The 16408-nt window shown below is 41.5% G+C and overlaps 1 protein-coding gene across 6 annotated transcripts in view; it reads right to left on the bottom strand.

The window, feature by feature from the left end:
* The window catches only part of CAPRIN2 (caprin family member 2), a 37770-nt gene extending 21612 nt beyond the window's left edge, over positions 1-16158 (bottom strand). For 2 of the 6 annotated variants that reach the window (XM_083831034.1, XM_083831037.1), the window contains exons 1-10: positions 16018-16143; positions 14909-15171; positions 13065-13127; positions 9425-9511; positions 6727-6965; positions 5305-5387; positions 4070-4231; positions 3549-3592; positions 1367-2200; positions 472-513 (exon numbers count right to left, since the gene is read on the bottom strand). In XM_083831034.1, coding sequence (XP_083687160.1) covers positions 472-513; positions 1367-2200; positions 3549-3592; positions 4070-4231; positions 5305-5387; positions 6727-6965; positions 9425-9511; positions 13065-13127; positions 14909-15157 — 1803 coding nt within the window. In that variant the 5' untranslated portion in view covers positions 15158-15171; positions 16018-16143. Of the gene's footprint in view, positions 1-471; positions 514-1366; positions 2201-3548; positions 3593-4069; positions 4232-5304; positions 5388-6726; positions 6966-9424; positions 9512-13064; positions 13128-14908; positions 15172-16017 lie in introns of all 6 variants that reach the window. The other 4 variants (XM_083831035.1, XM_083831036.1, XM_083831038.1 and 1 more) reach the window with 3 other exon arrangements.
* Between the last annotated feature and the right edge of the window lie 250 nt (positions 16159-16408).

The following is a 16408-nucleotide window of genomic DNA, read 5'->3' as shown; positions in this document are numbered from 1 at the left end:
CATTTACTAATTCAGCAAGCCAATGTAAGCAATCTTACATTCCAACATTTGATTTAATTTGGCCAACTTGCACATCACTACTAAGACTCCTAGGCAGTCTTAGTTTCCCCAGTTAACCAGAGCTTCTTCACTGCATCAGAGTTTTGGCTACCTTTTAAGCCATCCATCTTCCCATCCTATCCTAAGTCAGATGCCCAGATCTCATTACAGATCACCTTGCTTTTTGCCAACACCAGAAACTCCAAAGCATTTTAAAGTGCTTGAGACTACTCCAATAGTTCAGATAATCTCAATTACATTAAGTCTATGCGTAGTTGTGTGCACACCTATTTGTGCTCAGAGTTAGTGTGAAAGAACCAAGTTTTGCACCTGTCCCACCACCACTGGACATTATGCTACTCAGCCTGAGGGTAAAGATCCGGCTGAAACACCTCACACCCATTTGGTTCCCCAGTGCTGCATGTTACCTACTCTTTTAATTTCATGTTCAACCTTCTGTTTGCGCTCCCGCCTCTAGGAACAAGAATACCCATTTTTCAGTTTTGCCAGGTTTACTGACATGTTTTAAATGTAATCATTTGCTATGAGTAATAAGTTAAATTAATTTGTTTTCTTGCAGAAACAAGGTAAAAGTACTAACGGCATTTTGTATGAGAACTATTCATTCTTCATATTTTCTTCCTGAAGTCAAACTCAATGACATAACTGCACTCTTTGCTTTGTCTACCATCTTACCTGTCTTCTAGGTAAGGGGATTGTTGCTACCTGAGCACAGGTGAGGCAAGGTAATTTAACATGCAGCTGATAGCCTGCTTAGCTGCAAGCCCTGCAGTAGTTTTCATTTCACATTTCTAAAACAAACTACACTGTTAGAATTTCCAGGATGGCAGTACAGCTTATGCATTCATCTGGAAATAGGTATTTAAGCCCCTGTACAGTTGGTATTGCTTCATCTAGATGTTACGTATCTCCCAAATCAGCAGCTATTATAATCGAAAGTTACTGAAGTGCAATATGTATGCAGTCAGACAAAGTATTTGATCCCAGGATGAGTCATACCTGCTTGGTACTGATAAGGGTAGACAGAGCCAATAGCTGGGAATGAGCTAAGTTATTCTTATACATAAAGCAGTTATTCAAGGCTCAAACACAGCAATACTGTGTTGATACAGAAAGCCTAGCAGACCATCTTGCTATTCGAATGCAAACCTTAGCAGAATTGAGTTTACTTCCCCCAAGAAAGAATGAAATGGGAGTCTACACATAGGCCTACAAAACACACCTTGTAAAGCCTCTCTATGTGGCTTTAGTCCAACACATGAGTGTCAAAAGCTTACGACAGGTAATACTACATATGCCAACTCACTTCTTTGGGTTCCATATCAAACTTCTTTGGCCCCATCTGCTCCTTTGGCCCAACACTTGCAGCTCCCCAGGACTTCGGAGGATTCTGTAACTGCTGTGATGACACTTGCTGCTGCCTCTCAGCTGTTTCCCAAGCCTCTCGAGTTTCCTGCTTCTTTTGCTCTGGCTCCTCCCTAACATGTGCAGCAGCCCAAGCCTTCACAGGCTCCTGCTTCTTTTGCTCGGGCTCTTCCCTAACATGCATTTCCCATGATTTCACAGGTTCTGTCTTCTTTTGTTCTGGTTCCTCCCTAGTTTGGGTCACCCAAGGTTTTGGAGATTCCTGCTTTTGTTCTGGTTCTTCCTTAGCTTTGGTCACCCAAGTTTTTGGTGACTCTTGTTTTTTCTGTTCCTGGTCTTCCCTAATTTTTGCTACCCATGGCTTAGGTGACTCCTGTTTCTTCTGTTCCTGCTCTTCCCTAACCTTTGCTACCCAAGGTTTGGGGGACTCCTGCTCCTCTCGAACACGTGCTACCCAGGCCTTTGGAGCTTCTTGCTTCTTTTGTTCTTCTTCAACACGAGTCTCCCATGGCTTTGTAGGCTCACGCTTCTGTTCCTCTTCTTTAACACGAGCTTCCCAAGGCTTTGGTGAATCTGGTCTTTTTGTTTCCTGCTGCCTAACACGAGATTCCCAAGGCTTTAAGGTCTCTTGTTTCTGCTCTTCAATATCAACAAGCATTTCCCAGGACTTCGGTGGTTCTTGTTTTCTAGCACTCTCAGCTTCCCAAGACTTGGGCTCTTCTGGCTTCTTCTTGACAGAGTATTCTGCTTCAGGCAAATAACGCCTGTTGAGAAACTATATAGACCAAAGAAACTTAATGGCTCCAAGAAAACATTTTGCTACTACAGTTCAGGTCAGTTAAGTTAGGTCACCCAGCTACTGGAAGTTTGACTAAAAGCATAGCCTAGACAGTTTAAACACTAGCTACAGAAATCATGTGGCCAGCCATGGATTTATCCTACAACACCACAGACTAGTTTTTGTTGGTGTGCCACAGAAGCACGACACAGTTCTGAACAGTGCAAGTGCCACAAAATTGAGTGAATCTATGAGCCTCATCCTCAATGCTAACTGGAGTTCCTAAGCAGTGATAATATCAAGTTCAGTGTGACTTTTGTAAAGGTAGCTCTCAACCTTCTCAAATCTTTGGTATCTACGATTAGTCATTCTTCTGATAAGAGCAGGAGCACCACTGCCCACAAAGTGGACAACTCTGGTAGTCTAGTAACAAGTGTAACTGATTCTTAATTGGAGTTTAAATAGTAAAGTCACCAGTTTCTCAAATTCAGTACAATTGGACTTCAACTTCATGCTATGTTTTATCAAACAGTCTGGAAGTTCAACTAAGATATCCCCAAAGTTTTCCAGAGTTATAAACAGGAAGCCAATATCTGAAGGACTATAAGATGTATTGGCTATGTTTTTTCTGGCAATTCTGACAAATCACCAGAAAAAGGTTTAGAGACTGGTAATAACATTACCAGTATGTTACAAAAAATTGTTCTAGACTACTCCCTCTAGTGAGGTATCAGGGAAACAGGGTCTCAGCATTTTAAGAGCCAGTATTTCCACTTCCACAAGGACAATCTTCCCCCCCTTTTGAACCAAGTCTAATAGCTTTTATGCTACTGCCAGTTGAAGCTCGAGTACCTAGAACTTCAGAGTCTGAAGGGCTGTTGATATAAGCCTACACACCCTTGTGTGCACAAGCCTGTCTTGGGATCCTTACTTTCCTAACACAGAGCAACATCTACATCATTCTCAATCCATCAGTATAAGTCCTCTGCAATAAGCTCAGCTTTTAAAGACAGCTTTAGTAGATACCTATTTTCTCTATATTGTAGTACAAAAAGATAAGTTTTCACTCTAAGGGCTGATGCTTTGGTTTATTCAGAAAAGTGCCAGAGCATTGAAGTACTATATTGCTTCACAATCTCTCTCCATTTACCCCAAATACTTCAGAAAAGCCACAGATGAAGGTTAAAAAGGGAAATGCAACAAGGTCTGTAATGCTTCCTACATAAGGCAACACCTAAGCTATTGTTCAGACTCCCTTTTGAAGTTTAAAGGGCTGCAGAAGTGCAGTTATATTTCTGATAAGTCACGATGCTAAAGGAAAGCAATTAGCAGTGGAGTATCTTACCTCCTGTGGCTGTATTTCAGACTTCATAAGCTCCATAAGGGATTCTAGAGAAAGGATGTTAATTTGTTTCAACTGATCAAATGCAGAGAAGCAAGCTAAAAAATAGCAAGTCTTTAATTCTATTTAAATAGTAATACCAATCACTAAACTTGCTACTCTGAAAGCTCAGTTTGTCATTCAACGTGAGTCATACAGACAATCTTTCACTTTTCAATTAGGTTATATATTTGCATAGGTTTAGCAAATCCACAATTTGCTTTTTGTCTGGTGTAAGAAAATGTAATATAACATTCCCACGTGGAGGTTTGCTCAAAAGGTAAAAACATCCTATTATCAATTAGATTTTCTTCTACAATATTAGTCAGAATAGGGCTGCAAGCCCTTCCAGTTCAGTTTTAGTTACTGTACTGAAAGCAAGCTATAAGCAGAGGATTAGGTTTAGCATCAAGCTATGCAAAGTCAGTGCTCAGTTCAAGCTTATCCCAACATTGACACAGAAACTGAACCCTGAAATATTCCACCTGTTTCCTTGACAGACTCTCCTTTTGAGATTTGTCTTGTCCTCTCAGATTTTCTATTTACTTCTTCCAATTCTTTTACCGGCACAGGGGTGCGAGGAGCAGGAATACTTTCAAAGTAACCAGAGTCTAGAAGTTTGGATAACAGGTCCTTCATATGTTTATCTGAAAATTAAAAAACAAAAATCCATGAAAAATATGAAAATTCAAAACTGAGTATTCAGATTACAGATCAAGTCTACTACCTTTATATAAAATAGCAGCTTCTCCAAGTTCTTACACATCTCACAAAGTTAGACAAATATTTTAAAGGAAAGATATTTAGACTGATCTACATAATCTAGTTGAAAACATCTTTGCATTCCAGAGTTAAGACCGAAGCTTATATTTAAAGGCATATAAGATGAATATTAGCAACAGTTGATTGCGTTGTTTCTTACATGCTTAGAAAAGGATTTAGTCTTTATAAAAGGAAGTGTTGATACTAACAGAACATTGTGCAGACTTCAGCATAAATTAAATCTATACAAAGTCACTATGAAACCGCCCTGCAGGCTTTCCTTCCAGCGTTAAGATAATGTTTTGGGAGGAAAAACTGAGAACTGAAAACAGGAGCAGGGGAAAAGCATGCAATTGCTTCAGAGCTTTTGAAACTGCACATTCTTCCATCTGTCCTTCAGAAGTCCCCCAGATTCTGGTGTGTTTGCTAAGTGGACATTTTCAATAGGTCATAATGGAAACTGCACTGTGGATTATCAGAGATCCCAGCAAGTTTCACTAACAACTATCCTTTCTCAGTGTGGTACCCCACACTACATTCAGACAACACAGCAGTATATTCAGCTAAACATTTCATGGCTGAGAAGCATTCCAGTCTTAACCCACTTATACATAACTATTCAAAAAGCTCCTCACCGCTGGTTCTATAAGGTATTCATGCATAAGCTTTTGCATTACTACCATAGTAATTCCCCAGAAGAATCTAGACGTGCTATATATTCTAGGACATCTGTAAAAGACAATAGTTTATTTCTCCAGGGAAAGCTTACTACTTCATTGTTGTTGACCTGTACTTAAAAACAGAACCTAAACAGTAATTCTTCCTTGGAGAGCTGAGTTACACACAACACTTGAATGTACATGGAAGGCTACTAAATCAGGTACTTTATTTTGTTTTAAGGTATTAAAATAGAACACAAACTTCAGATGTAAGTTATTTCTCTAGATCACACACTTACATGTTGTTCCAACTACAGGCTTCTCACTGCCTTCTAGAAGGTCCCAGAAGTAGAGAGATGATTGTTCCATCTGATCTTCAACACTAGAAGAAATAACAATTTTACCAGGTAGAGTTGTATACAAAAATCAAGTTTTACAGTATCCCTATTATCCTTAATTTTAAGATAGTAAAGGATGTTTCGCCTTCTGGAATAAGACATTAAACAGTGAATCCTGAAAGCCCATCATCCACTACTGAAAATGATTCATCTATATTTGTTATCTGGGCTTGATTTAGTCTAGCAAATACAAGTTCTGCTGTTCGCAATGACAACAAATTAGCCTCTCTCTATTCCACTGGGCCATATGGCTGGACTTCATTCCAAGCCAAACCCAAGCTCCCAGACAGGGAAACAATTGCTGTTTAATCCGCTGATCACCTTGTTAATTGGACACATGTGCAGGGGCAGCCATCAACAGCTCTAGTCCTTCTGCTTTGGCACAGGCCCACAATCAACCCCACACACACTACTGATTTTAAAGTGCAACAATATGAAACAGTGTCAAAGAAAAGGGTTATGCCTTTTGTGGAAATGTAACATACAATGAGAATTAAGCTAGAAGTTAGTTTTCCACCAACATGAGATGTTCCTATTGTGCTTTCTAAGTAACTGTTCTTTAAAAGCTCACTTTTTAGAGCAAGGATAAGGCTAGTTTAGCACACGACAAGTAGTTAATTTTAGGAACTTACATTAGAATAGAAAAATAATTACTCTTTTCCATAAAATGTTTCAACGTCCCACCTAATAAGAGCTTTTTCTATGTTTACATAGAATTCACTGCACTATCCTGAGACAGTCAAGGTAAATATTATAAGCAATCACAGTACAAGCATGATGCCAAATTAGTACTACTCTACACCACAGCCAGTTACCTTGCAGTGAATGACATACAGTGCTAAAATATGACAAGTTCTAAAAACTTTACCAAAGCCTAAAATAATAGGAAGAGAGCCTCAGGACTACCTTAGATTCCTTTATTCAAAAGGAGCATATCTCAGTCACCACATGAACGCAACAGGGAACAGATCTCCCGTATTTACTACACATTTTCATTACACAAACAGCAAGACCTGAGGGAAGCACCATGCCACCAGCCTTCCTGCTTACAGTGTTACTGGAATGCCTCCCCAGGGCCCCACGGCAAGACATAACATAGCAGGGTTTGTATGTAGTTTGCACAACTGGGAAAGTATGCAGCAGCTTTCTTTTAAGGCCGAGTAAAATATTTTTGCCATATTCCTAGTCTCAGACTAGAGCAAATATACTGAATAGAATTTTAATTAGTTTCCAAAAACATATTTCAAGACATGGCAGTGTCAAACAGAGGATGTTTACTGTAGTAAATGAAGCATACTAATTAGACAAAAATCTTTAGCTTACCTCAAGTTCTCATTTCTTTCTGGACATGTCAGTTTTGCAAATCTTATGAGGTAGTCTAGTTCTTTAGAAGGCAAGTATATTGCACCATTTACACCACCTTTGAAATCTTTCTGAACATGCTCTTGAGTGAAGTTCTGCAGCACATACTGGACTTGAAGTATTGTACGCAGTTTTTTCTTCTCTGCTTCAAGCTTCAATAGACTCTCTCTTCTTTGAGCCTTTCTCTGTGCTTTCAGCAGCTATTTCAACACAGGAATTCAACAGTTAAACACCAGTGGTTGAATAACAGAACACACCAAGTTCTAGTATTGATCATCCTACATTGACAAAAACAACTAATCTTGGTTAGATGACAAGCTCCTAATTCTTTCTTCAGATACCCAACCAAGACTTTCCAAGTCCCTCCTCTGGCAAAGCTCCCTATTTCTCCATTAATTCTCTATAGCTATAGATTTTAGTCAAACTGGATACTGGCAGATTCACTCCTAATATTCCCCTATAATATTTAGATCCCAATTGTGGCATCATACCTGACCGCTAGTTACTTTACTGTAACTGCTACCACAGTTCAATATAGGGAAGAATTGATACCAATGCACAAATGAAAGCCCAGCCCTTTATCATGTGAAGTTAGTGATGCACTTGTCTCAAATCTCTCCTAGCAAGACAGCTGCCTATTCATTTTGAATATTCCAGTTTAAGTGATACAGCAGAACCCTACAGTTGCTCTTCCATTGGCAGAAGACTAAAGCACTGAAGAAGCAAGTGTCAGAATATACGCAGCCTCCATGCATTTGAGGAAGTTTCTCATCACATACTAATAGCATTATGCTGCAGAAGCTAAGTAACTCTAAGACTCAATGCCTTGATATGGAGTATCTGAAGTTTCTTTGCAAGATGTGAAAGTGTGCAGCTTTTTAGAACACACTAAGGGGCATAAGGACACTGTTGCCAGAATATCCTCTAGCATTCCAGTAATAGGTATTTGCCATAGAATCCACATTGGCAAAGGAAAAAAAAAAGTGTTAGCCTTTGAATATAGGATAAGCTCAAGAATAAATGTAAACTAGCAGAAGCTAATGGTAGATTTTTGATTACTAAAAATACCTGCACTAGGACACACCATGTCACAAATCTTTATTTCTGATATTTTATGGGCACCTACACAGAGGAAAGCAATATGAGACAGTCCATATTTTGACATTGAGCACAGTGGTTTGTGTTCAATGTACAGTGATTAAGTGAATCCAAAAGCAGCACTCATTAAAAAGGCTTAGATCTCTACTCTCACAATGCAGTAAACCTCTCAAAACACTACCTGGAATTTGGAATTACTACATATACAAGAAAAGAAGCCTCTAAGAGGAACTGCATGGGTCTCAGTCACAGAAGCCATTTTATTAGTCCTTTAACATTACAGAAGAGGCAGAGAAATAAAGCGAGAACAGTGACTAATTACATTTAGCATCCCCAGCACTACCTTAGATCATATCTTCTTCATAAGGACAGTATTTGCCTGAGAGCCAAGAGACCAGTTTCTCCAGTAGTCAAAGAAAGCACTTGGTTACATAAAAATGTAGTGCTTTAAACCCTGAATAAAGTACTAAATCTGACTTGCCATAATTAGAGATGACTACAGTAAAATAAGCAAAGTCCTCAGTCTTCAGTAAAGTTTCACAAACAGCTGTACTCACTAAAGCTAAACCAACTTAACCCCAGCACTTCCCACCATACTGGGAACTCTCCATCTAGCCCAGCCTCCAGAACAATGAAGGATGACACAATCTGAATCAGATCACTTAGATGCTTGGTGCAGTCAGGTCTTGAAACTATCTGAGGATATATATATATCAGCTTTTCTAGAACTACTCTAGTGCTCAATTATCCTCAGAGCAACAGTTTCCTTCCTATCTAGTTAGAATCTACTATTTTATTATTTTTTCCTCTCACCACATACCTCAGGTAAGAATCCTAGCTCCATCCTTTCAATAATCTTTTTGGTATTTGATGGCTAATATTACATCTCCTACCAAGCCTTCACTTCTTCAAGCTTAATAAGCCCAGTTCTTCCAGGTTCTCACCACAGGGCTCATGCTCCAGCCCCCAGCCATCCATAGGCCCCCCACTGGACTCACTAAGTTTGTCTATAGCCTTTGCATACTGAATAACCAGAACTAGACAGATGGTTTAACAAACACCAGGTAAAAATAATCAGTTCCCCTTGATCTACTGGCAAAGTCTAGCCTTCACTGTCTAGGGTACACAATTTACTTGCTTGCTGCCCATGAGAACCTCCATGTACTTTCCAGTAGTTGTTCCTCCAGTACTTCACTCCTATGTAGGGCATGAGTACAGCCCAGGCACAAACTACCAGCAAAATGGTTCATGGTTTCAAACCTACATAAACTGGAGTCACCTCAAACACAGCCAAGCATCAATGCCTCAGTTTGCCTAAGTATAAGTTTTTATAGCGGTACACAGCGAATAACTACATTCTTGAGGTCAAGGGTGCCCAAAGTTGTCAACATTTACTGATCTGCTCAGCTACTCCAGCCAGCATGAGCAGGTTGCTCCCCTGAGCTCTGAAATAGAAGCTTCCTGCAGTCTGTGTAGTGGCATACAAACATAGCCATTAGAAGAGCAACACAAAGTGTGCAGTCACCTCCTGATAACATCATGACCAACAGTTTATACTTACATCTTGGCTAAGACCCGAAAAAGTCTTCTGAAGCTCCTTGGCAAATTCTAAGTTGTGTACTACTTCATCATATTTCTCTACTGCCTCCTGAAAAGGAACAGATAATACATTTTTAATGCTTAAGACCACTCGTCGCATATCAAATACAATCTATTTTAAATCTCATTGAGAACTACTCATTTAGTGGGTACTTCTCTGAAATTGTAGCTTTAAAGATACTGTCTGTAATTGGTACTTTACATTTAGCTGAGTATCATTCATCCATAACAACCTGAGATGTAGTACAAGGCCAGCTCCCACCACTGCTCAGACACAGACCATTTTATCTGTATGACTTTTCAGGGAACATCCTGTTCAATGCTTGGTATACCAATGCCAAAACAGGAAAGCCTAAATACCACTGTTACTTCGTTTTTCATTTTCCTTTTTGCTCCTTTAGGTCTCAGTCAAAAAGATCTGCTTAACATCAGATGCCAACATTAAAGCTTAAAAAGAATACAGAGGATAGACAAGTTCAGTGCAGAACCTCTACTCTGATGCTTAGCCGAATGTCTCTGCAGATAACTCAGAAGCTTTAGAAAGTTTAGAAAGCTAATGATACAGAAGGCAAGTCATACTTTCAGAAAGTCCTGCAAATTTGGTTTCTACAAATCAAGCAGTGTTCTTGCCTTCATTAATGGCTTTAATGCACATTTTACTCCCTAGTCTTCAAAAAAGAAGATTCTTAATTGCATTTTGATATACCCTAGTTCTGTGAGTTTTCCCTTCCCCACTGTCAGTTAATTTTATAGGCCTCCTTAACAGCTTTGAAGATAACAAAATGCTGTAGCTCAGACATGCTGTACATAGCTCCATTTAGCATAAGGCATGCCTGGGAAGTAACACATTAAATTTAAACTTTGGTTCACATGTGCTTTACACTCAGTTTGGTTTATGCTTGTAACAAGACATTGAAGTTGTACTAGCACTGGTTTGTCAGCCTAACAAAGGTCTTTCAATGGGTATTAATGTTGACACAAATGTTTCATCATTGCAGTGAAAAACGCTTAGTCTGTCCAAGTAATATTTGGGATATGCAAATCAATGTGCCTAAGCAACTAGAAAGCAAGTTACAGGTCAATTTGTTCCATCAGGTTGATTGTTCAGTCACTTGTACTCACTTATTTGTGATATACAACAGATTACAGTAACTCATGAGCTTCCTTGTGTTGAGTACCATTTATAGTAATGTACTCAACTAGTATTTTAAGTCAGACATCAATTTATCAAGCAACTTCTGAGAACTAATTATCGGGTTCATGAGTGCTCAGAAGAATTTGACCTTTAAGACCCCAGTGCCCACAGATTTGATGCGTAAGGAAGACTCACAGGCTACCACCACCAACTTACTAGGGAGATTGCAGTGACTGCTTTTAACCTTGCAAACTCCAAAGTAATACTCCTTACCCTGAAATACCAAGAACTGGTTATCACTGCTCAGACAAACCGTAACACTGTGGGAAAGCAAAAGCTTTCTTTTGTCACATACCTGTTATTAACATTCATTAGGAGAAAGAATGTTGGAGTGACAGTAAGGAAGAAAATCTACTGATCATGCAAAACAGTACAACATTGCCAGTGAGAGCATTAAACTTGCTGGAAGCTCCTCATTTTTGAAACATTCGTTTCCTAAAGTAAGGCTAGCACACAGCAACTCTGGCAGGCATGCACCATGAGCAATTAGTTTAATTCAAATTGTCTGCAAAAACTAGCTCATCACTAGATGTACCCTGCTCCCTGTGTAGAAAAAAACAATTAAAAATATAAACACCAAGTTGCATTAGAGCTCCACTATATTATGGGCACAAAAGCTTTATTTAGGCAGATGTGTGAACTATTAACCTGTGCTCTAATTTCAAACTACCAGGTCTCAGTATTTGCGTATGCATTGGGAATTTGCACATGAAAGGTATGTATAAAAGTAGTACTCCTGTATCTGAACCACTGAAACGAGGGCCTTGACTAGATTAGTTAAATACTGAGTTGATACATACTTTCACAAGTTATCTGAACAGTTCGGATACCAAGTCACTTCACTAGCAAGGTTGACCCTCATTTTCCATTTCAGAAGCCTGAGACATCCTAGAAACTGTGATAAAAATATTTGATACTTAAAAGTTAAGCTCAGTTGGGAATAGTGAAAGCCAGTAACGAAGTTCATATTGCAAAGTCAATGCTACTGAATGCATCTGCAGACAAAAACATTTACAGAATCCTTTGCCTCATTAGTCCCCTGCATCTTAATTTCACTTTAATCTGTTGGCTTATAATAGCCCAGAGTATAGACCAAACAAAAGTCACATTTAGGAGTAGCTTTAAAACACGTGTAAGTTGGCTTAGTCTTGAACAAGAGAATACTAGCCAATAGCCTGTTATCAACAGAAGACAACTGATTAACATTTGGATCTGAACACAACAGCAGGCTTTTCTTCTAAAACTAAACCTGGAGTCAGACTGAACTTAGTTCTAAGAGATAATCATCTCACTCCAAATGATCAGATTGAATTTAGTTGCTCCTGAACTTAAGGAGGACAAGAGAACATATCAGATCCCGTAATTTAACACTTAACTATCATGCACTCCAACAGGTCTATTCTACCTTTAAGAAGCAAGTTATTTCTGCTTTTATCCCCTTTATTGCAAGTTATTATTTATAAATGACTCCAAGTAAAGTTATATTTATGCTCTGAGACTGCTGTATTACAATAAAGATAAGCCACTGAGTTATTTTTCTAGCTGGCCAGCTAGCAGGATCCAATACTGGAACTCAAGTGACAATGCCCTTTGTCACAGGACTCTTCTTAAACATGTCTGTGAAGTACTTCTGAAACGACCAGGGCAGTAAGTCTTGTTGATTATGTAGCACCTTGGTACCAGACACACTTAAGCAGCAATAACTTCCATGTTGCAGAAAGTTGCTTTCTGTTCTAGCATCCATTCAAGAACAAGAAAAATAGCCGGAACCACTATTTTAACACCAGGCAAATTTAAACTTGCTTCCACTTGGTGGAATGCACCACATTTATTGATTAGTAATCTTACATCTTGGCATTCCAAACTCCAGCAGTCTTAGGTACAAAAGAGACATTGTTCTAACAGCATTTAAGTGCAGTAGTGACTCCCAGCCATCTAATGGCAGCACCAGGACAGGGTAGTTTTCCCAGTTAGGTCACAGAATCATCTAGGTTGGAAGAGACCTCCAAGATCACCTAGTCCAACCTCTGACCTAACACTAACAAGTTCTCCACTAAACCAGTAACTCATTGCTAGATGATGGCATTTTTAAGCCTTTCAATCCCATGCAGGTTAGACCAAAGTCTTCCTTTTACCAACAAGGCCTATATCAATTATACTTCAACAACTACCAGTAGCCAACAGCTGTGTAACCATCATGCAATTTCAAGTAATACCTATTAATGAAGCCTTGAGGTCTGTTCTACCACTGCAATGCCATGTAGGTAAGCTGCATATGAACATCTCAAAGAGGTATAGGAGCACTGAAGCTTCTGTAAAATTGTACTACCACCTCTTTTGGCAAGCTAATCTAGGATGTTTGTTTGAAGGTTTTAAACCCATCCACTCCCACATAAAGCAAGCTTACCAACTGGTCTTGATTGAGGGCTTCTCCCTTCTTCAGTCGATCTTTGTAGTCTTCTAGCTTAAGCTAGCAAAAAAAATCAAAGTCAGTTTTTATATTGATTTCTAATGTCAAGAATTGGGTATGAATGAAGTTAAATATTTTATTTCAAAAAGTCTGAATGCTGCAACAAAATAGGAACTTTCCTACTACTCATTTTCAGGAGAAGAGAACACAGATTTTGCAGTCTCAGTCTCTAGGGCTGCCTACTTTCCCCCCCTTCAGTCTTGCATTTTTACTTCTTTTGTTTCATTTAAGAAATAACACATTGACCCTAGACCTTTAAGGGGCTCCAAGCACATCCAGTGTCCTCGTTTGAGAGCATTGGGCATTTAGTTTTTCCAAGCCAATGCTGCAATTTAGTTACCTTAAGCTGGATGGAATAGTTTTACTTCATTTCCTGAAACATATCTTTCAAAATCTGAGATCATTTATGTCAAAAAAATTATTGCACTGTTTCCTAAGAAAACAGACAACTCTTCAAGTAGAAAACACGTTTTATTTCTAATTTACTGAAACAGTCTTTAACAGCCAAAATGAAGGATGCAAGACTAAGCTACTGGCTTACAAGCTTCTTTAAACACAGGAAAAAGAGGGAGTTGATTACCACAAAGATGAACATCATTTCATTTGTGTATCTGCCTAGACAGGCTTTATTGACACAGTATCTAGAGCTAGGAATACTTTCTATCATTCTAGCAAGTCACACTTATTTGCTGGTGAGGCCATATTGTCTACACTCACATGAGCCAATCAAAAATACTGGAGAAATTCACAGCAGTATGCTTCCTTGGACAGAGTTAAAATACAGCAGAGTTGCTTAATCACAAAGGAAACATGCTTATCCGAGATTATTCAGAATTGCAGCACAATGCATGACAAAAGACAGCAGTAATACTGCATGCCCTGCAGGAGGATCAAGTCTTATAACCATATAGCCCGAAGCCTGATCTAGATCCCTCTTCTCCCCAACACATAACATGCAATTCTTTTCAAACATTTATAGAATCTCAACATCCATACAATTGCTTTACTTATAATCCTGACCCAATATTGAAAGCAACAGCACCATCATTCTTTTAATCTTATAGAAAAATGCATCTTCCCAATTAAAAATCTGGCACACACATAGCTTGCGTACCTCAGTACTTACTAACACCAATCCCTTAAAGAAGGAACAGTTCAAAGTCAGAAGAACAGGCTTTGGGGGCTTTCTGTATAGAAGCCTTATAGTTAGTAACATTTGTCTATAGATATAAAATAAAGAAGTCGATCTATGCAAAGTATATGGCAATACATATTTAATAAAGTTTGACATTGCCATTAGCCAGAGGAAACACTGCTGCTCATTTGCAATTTTACATATATCCCTACATCCTAATATTAGATGCATGTAATCAATAGAAACATGAAGACTTTTCTAAGACTGTAAGCTATCTCAGATCGGTTCTATGTTCATTCTGAACTTAAGTCCACCAGAGAAGCATCCCTTGTGTCAACCAATATTCAATTACCTTTGAATTACCAGAGAGCAGGTTTACAGTAACAGCTACTTTGCTGCTTCACTGAAACAATGCTATTCTCACTATTCAATGAGAAATAGCCCATTTCAGAACAAGGAGAGTAAAGAACACCATTTTCTACTACACAGCAGTTCTAAGTGATAATAAGAAATAAATCCGTGTTCAGGTCATTTCACAGGTTATTTATAAAATCCTTTATTACTATGCACTCCTTGCTCCAGCTTCTGTACACATGAAATTTTACAGTTAGCTGTTTGGAAGCATGCCATAGCGAAGGAAAGTTACCTTCTTTTTCTCAATGTTCCTGATCTTGTGTTTGAGGCAGATAAGCCCATTATCAATGTAAGTCTCGTACGCCTGGGAAGGAGAGGCCGCCGAGTTGAGCGCAGTCTGCAGGGGGCTGGGGGAAGGCTGGCTCTCCCCCGACGCGTTCACCTGCTGCTTGGCCGCCTTCATGCCCTTCTCCTCCCCGTCCTCTGACCGGCCTGAAGGTGACGATGGGCGGCGGAAAGGGGCTTGGGAAAGCTGCACCATTGAAATGGATGGAGCTGCAAAGAAACTCCGTTGGCGGGGCGCTCTCCTCGCCAGTCCCGTCCTTTCGCAGCAGGACGCGGGGGCCCGGCAGGAACCGAGCCGGCCCCCATCTTTTCCTCCCCCCTTCCCCTATACCCGCATTTAGGGTCCCCTACATCCACAGTAAGGATTTCGGTAACCTCATACCCACGGCAGGGATTTTAAAGCAGGGCAGAGCGGGTGCATCGCCCGAGCCTCCCCACCCACCCAGGCCCCACAAGCCCTCCCCACGGGCGGGCCCGGCGAGCCCAGGGGATGCTTCCAGAAGCCCAGGCGGCCCCGCAAGGCCCGGCCGCTCCCCGCACGGCTCCCCCCGCCCCGCACGCGGGGCGCAGCCCCTGCCCCCCTTAAACCAGCTTCGCCCCTTCGTGACCTTCGCAGCAACCAGCCGAGGCGGCGAGATTCCGGATAAAAAAGGGAAAATGTGGAGAAAAAAAAAAAAAAAAAGATAGGAAAGAAGCGGTGCGGAGGGAGGGAGGCCGGCTGCCGCTTGCGGCTCCCCCCGCATCGCCCCGCTGCCCCCTCAGGGAGGGAGGGGCCGGCTTTAACCTTGAGCGCCGCGCCGCGAGGCGATGACACCACACTTCCCTCGCCCGCCGCACCGGGGAACGGAGAAAAAAATTAAAAAAATAAAATAAAATAATAAAATAGAATAAAACCCGCAGCCTGCGGGAGGAGCCGCTGCAGGGCCCGGCCCTGAGGGGAGAGGGAGGCCCCAGGGATCGGCTCCCTCCCCACGCCCGGCGGCCGCTGAGGTGCCGGTACCGATACCCCGGCGCCGGTGCCCCCGTCCCACCGCGCCCGGCCCTGCCGCCGCTCACCTCGGTGCCGCACACGCTCAGGCCCGCCCCGCCGCCCGCCCCCCGCTTTATATAGCGGCCCCGCGCCGCCGGCCACGGGGCAAGGCGGGACCGCGCCGCCGGGGCGGGCGGGGCTCGGCGCTGCGCTCCCCGCCCGGCTGCCAACCCGCGGCGCCGCCGCCTCGGCTGCGCCCACCCTCGGCCTCCCGCCCGGCCCCCACCGCGCCTCACGTGCCGGGGCCGGCAGGGGGCGCGGGGCGGGGGGTGGCCGCCCCCCGTCAAGGTCGGGGCGCTGCTGGTGGGCGGTGGGCGGGCGGTCCTCGCCCTGCGGGGTGGTGTCCGGGGGATGGACGGCTTCGTAGGACCATAAAGATGTAAAACACCTCCAAGATCGTCTGGTCCAACCGTCCCC

Source organism: Anser anser, assembly GCF_964211835.1.
Source record: "Anser anser genome assembly, chromosome: 1".
NCBI lineage: Eukaryota > Metazoa > Chordata > Aves > Anseriformes > Anatidae > Anser > Anser anser.
Note: the sequence above shows the minus strand (reverse complement) of the source record. Positions and strands in the feature narration are given on the sequence as shown.